Raw genomic sequence first — 4,871 nt, 5'->3', positions numbered from 1 at the left:
TTCATGTAGCCATCACTACCATCAAAATACTGTTCCTTCACCCTAACGAAACTCCCTTTGCACACTTTCCCCATTTTTACAACCCCTGGTAACCTCTGGCAATCACTGCTGGTTTTTCCATCCCTATAATTTTGTTCTTTTGAGAATGTTGTGTGTGTGGAAACATACATTATGCATGGAATCATAATAATCTAATAAGTGTAATCATACATATGTAGCCTTCTGAAATTGATTTTTTTAGCCAGCATCATAGCCTTGAGATCCATCCATATTGTTGCATGTATTAACAACTCATTTCTTTTTATTACTAAATAGTATTCCATTATATGAATGTTCTACAATTCACTCCATTCATCCAACTAAGAACATTTGGGTGGTTTCCAGCTTTTGAACACCATGAGTACAGTGGTCATGAATTTATTATAGCACATTCACGCATTCATTTGCTATAGTTGCTGTAACAAACTATTACAAATTACATAGAAAGCTTAAATAACAGCAACTTATTGTCTCATATTTCTGAAAGCTTCAAGTCCAAGATCAATGTATTAGGAAAGATGATTTCTTCTGAGGGCAATGAGAAAGACTCTGTTCCATTCCTCTTACTCAGCGTCTGATGGTTTGGTAGCAATATTTTGTGTTCCTTGGTAGTAGAAACATTACTCCAGTCTCTGCTTTCATCTTCATATGAATGTCTCCCTGTGTGTCTGTCTCTGTGTCTAAATTTCCTCTTTTTATAAGGACATCAGTCATATTGGATTAGGGCCCAATGTAATGAACTAGTCAATATTTGCAATGACTCTATTTCCAAAGAAGTTCACATTCTCTAGGATTTCAACATATAAACTGGGGTGGAAGAGGCACAATTCTACCCATAACAGCATCCATAGGAAACGATATCAAATATATTCTCTAAAATGTTCCATTTTCAACAAAAAATATGAGATAGGAGAAGAAACAGAAATTGTAATGCTTTCACAGTACAACATTGGGCAATAGAGACTGCTATTAAAAAGGTTCAGAGGTTGGTCTTAGCAGTGAAAGAACTCAAAGTACCAAGATTAAATATCTTTTTAAAAACTAATGGAAATCATGCTTAAACAAAATATGCTGACAGTATCTCATCAAATAGAAAATACCAATAAAGAGGTACAAATTGTTTTTAAAACGAAGAAAACGAAAATTCTGGTTAGAAAATACAATAACCAAAATGAAAAATTCACTAAAGAGGTTCAGTTGTAGATCAGACCTCTCCAAATAAGGAATCAGTGAATTTGAAGGTAGATCTGCAAAGATTATACAATCTGTGAAAAGGAGGGAAAAAAGAATGAAGTCAAATGAACACAGACATAGAGAAACATGGGACATCATTAAGAACACCAACATGTGCTTAATGGTAGTACCAGAAGGAGAGGAGAGAGAAAGTAACACAAAAAAAATATTTTAAGAAATAATGGCTGAGAACTATCCCAAATTGCCAAAAAATAATCTATTCATTTCAGAAGCACAACAAGTCTATGTGGGATAAATTCAAAGAGATTCACACTCAGACACATAGTAAAAATATTGAAAGATAAACAGAAAATCCTAAAAGCAAAGAGAAAAACAAATCTTTACATACAAAGTGTTTCTAATAAAACTAAAAACTGACTTCTCTTCTCAACCAAAAACAATGGAGCCAGAAGGCAGCGGGAAGATATATTTGAAGTAAAATACAAACAGAAGAAAATACCATTAATGAAAAATCTTATATTTGATAAAAGTATCTTTGAAGAATTAAAGTAATAAAAGACAGTCCCAGATAAATACAAGAAGAGCATTCATTGCTCTCAGATCTGCTTTACAAGAAATAATAAAGAATTTTCTTCTGGCTAAAAGCAAATGGCCCCAGAGAGGAATGTGCATCCTTTCAAAGACACAAAAGTACATCATTAAGGTAATTTTTAGGTAATTATAAAATACAGTGTAATTGCATATTTATTCTCCCTTCTCTTAACTGAACTAAAGGGCATTTATATAAAATGAATTTACATGTATTTTGGTAAATACATGAAGCAAAAATGGACAGAATTGAAGGGAGAGACAGATAATTCAATGATAATAGTTGGAGACTTCAATATGTCACTTTCAATACCAGAACACTAGACAGAATATCAACAAGGAAACAGAAACGTTGAACAACACTATAAAACAAGTAGATGTAACAGACACCCACCCTACAGTAAGAGGACACACATTCTTCTCAAGCATGGAGGGAACATTCTCCAGGAAAGACGATATCCTAGGACATCAAATGAACTTGAGAACATGAATGGCAATCAGTTGAATGGAATATTCATTTTCAAGCTTTTCCAGGGATTTTTCAATATATAAACATTCAGCAATTTTTGTTTGTTTGCTGTGCCGCACTAGTAGTATGGGATAGAAGTATCTGCAGTTGTCTTGGGACACATTGTGGTGAGGCTGACGTGAACATTCTGGAGACACCCACTAAGCTGCATATTGTGTAATAACATCTTTGTTGGAGTAATTTTTCTGTTCTTTTCATGCCTCTCACATTTTACTCTTTTGGAGTCCAGTATATTGTGGCTTAAATATTTATATTAGTTCTGTCCTCTTATCAGCTAATCTGTCAGTTCTAATCGAGAAGTCCAGGAAGAGGAGTAGACTGAGAAGGAAAGATCAAGACCAGAGCCCCCAACCTGTAAGACCCAAAAGTATCTGTGGTTAAAACCCTACCAGTAAATTAAGTAAATAAATAAATATAAAAAATAAAACCCTACCAGTGTGGGTTAGGAATGTTAAGCTGTGTAAATGCTGCGTGGTGATTTTGTGATGTGATTGTGGTTGGAAGAGGAGCTGAGCCCAGCTGAGGGTTTGTGTACAGGCTGCAGGTGTCTGGGGAGCACTGTGCCTCCACAGCACACAAATAAATAGCTGAGTCTGTGGTCTGGAGAGAGGAAATAGACAACACGCTGCTGCGTTCTCCAGGGTCTGTAGTAGCGGTTAATCTTTCATTCACCTTTTTCCCTGAAGGAATGTAAAATAGGCGGATGAGAGCGCCCCCAGGATTTTGGCGAAACCACTGCACATTGTTCACAGAAGTGGAAAATTTGCACTGCAGCGTGGAACTGTTTCCCTCCTGGAGACTCAGGGCTGGGGGACTCTGCTCCACCTGCACCCCTCTCACACCTGATGAGAGACAGAGAAACCGTCACAGGTGATGGTCACTATCACACCCACAAAACCCAGAAAAGGCCCTCATAAATTAGGAAAAGGATAGAAAGTCTACAAGGTTAAGCTGCGACTTTTCCTCCCTCCTTCAATAATACTCCTTTCAGATGCCCATGTAGGACAGCCCAACTTACAGCAAATCTGGGTGCACAAAAGCCCCAGCACAGTGCCCAACAGCTTCTTCATGATGGTTTGCTTTGTTGCTCGGGATATTATCGCCCTAAGGTATGTTTAACTATACCCTGGGATGGTGAGTGGCATGACTTGGTTCTGGAACTGTGGCTACTTCTGCAACCAATCAGCCTCACCCAACAAACCCTGCAGGGCTGTGACAGGAAGCCCCACCCTCCAGCCTCACCCTTACACGGAATGTGCTGGAGAGAGGTGGAAAGAGGGGGGCGGGTGTGGGGGAGGAGAAAGGTTGCTATTCTAATATTTGGGGGACATTTTCTTATAATCCTGGATGTAGTAGAGTGTGAGAAAGAAAGGGAGAGGCCTCCTCTCTTATCTATGTGAATTACAGTTTGGGGGATCATAGAAATAACATCCACATATTTTTAATCCAAATAACTTTGCTAGTGTTCTAACAAAAGGATCTTTACTAACCTATGAATTAATAATATGAATCATTGCAGTCATAGAAAGTAGTAAGAACAAAAGTGTTATGTATTATCTACTTCATGAATTCCTATTATTGGAATACATGAAATATACGGGACTTTCCTGGAATAACCAAGACTTGTAAATATTGTTAAAAGAAATGAACTTAATAAGACTGTAGATTGTGGGAAGAAAATTAGGATCAATATGCACATTAATTCTATATAGTATTTTCCTTGTTGTTGTGTAATGTTTTGTTTTTCTAATTCTTATCTGTAATATTGTCCTGTGGTTCAGGCTTGCAGTTCAGTTAAATTGTTTTCTCCTGAGTCCCACTTACTTCCTTTCTCTGCCCTCATTTTGGTTTCTAGTTACAGGAAAGAGACAGAAAGAATATTAAAGAAAAGGTGGCATTCAAAGGTTTGGAAATAATTTTAAAACCGTGAAATAGAAGTTCATATCTTCCCCTGATATCTAAAAATTTTAGGCAATAAAAATAAATATAAAATCAGAACAATGTGATATCTATACTTTGGAATTCTCCATCTTCCCTTTTGTTTTATATGAATCTGTTTGATCCAGGAGTCTTTTCTGATCGATAAAGATAATGACATAAAGATAACGATAACAATGTAAATATAGATATATGCATTACAGCTATCAACTTCTAGTACTTGAATCAATAAATAAGGCAAAGCTATTAATTGAAAAGAATATTCAGCAAGAAGCATGTTTCTTATGTGCTGATAATGATTCCATTTTTCTTCACACACAATTTTGTTTCTCTCTTTACTATTACTAGGCCCCATTTGCACACTCAGAATTTCTCAAATCTTTCAGTGACTGTTTACAACTAGGTCCCTCACAGTAGTCCTTGGTGTAAGAAAAGCCTAAAGTGCCTCCTAATTGACTCACACCTTAAGAAAGGAGCAGGTATGGATGGCTCAGCCCAGCCTTCCTCTCTAGGGCTGTACCTGTGGATTGATTTGAAGCTCCAAAAGTGTCCACAAGGACAGAGATTACCAGACATAGGACAA

The 4,871-nt window shown here is 36.8% G+C and overlaps 1 gene segment (V, D, J or C); it reads right to left on the bottom strand.

Moving 5' to 3' along the window:
- Positions 1 to 296: 296 nt before the first annotated feature.
- LOC109377757 (Ig kappa chain V-III region VH-like) lies at positions 297 to 3,580 on the bottom strand. The segment is given in 2 exon segments: positions 297 to 3,192; positions 3,369 to 3,580. Coding segments are annotated over 2 exon segments (465 nt in total).
- Between the last annotated feature and the right edge of the window lie 1,291 nt (positions 3,581 to 4,871).

The sequence above is a fragment of the Hipposideros armiger genome, unplaced genomic scaffold, assembly GCF_001890085.2.
Source record: "Hipposideros armiger isolate ML-2016 unplaced genomic scaffold, ASM189008v1 scaffold_1536, whole genome shotgun sequence".
In the NCBI taxonomy this organism is placed as follows: domain Eukaryota; kingdom Metazoa; phylum Chordata; class Mammalia; order Chiroptera; family Hipposideridae; genus Hipposideros; species Hipposideros armiger.
This window is presented reverse-complemented; position numbering and strand designations above follow the sequence as displayed.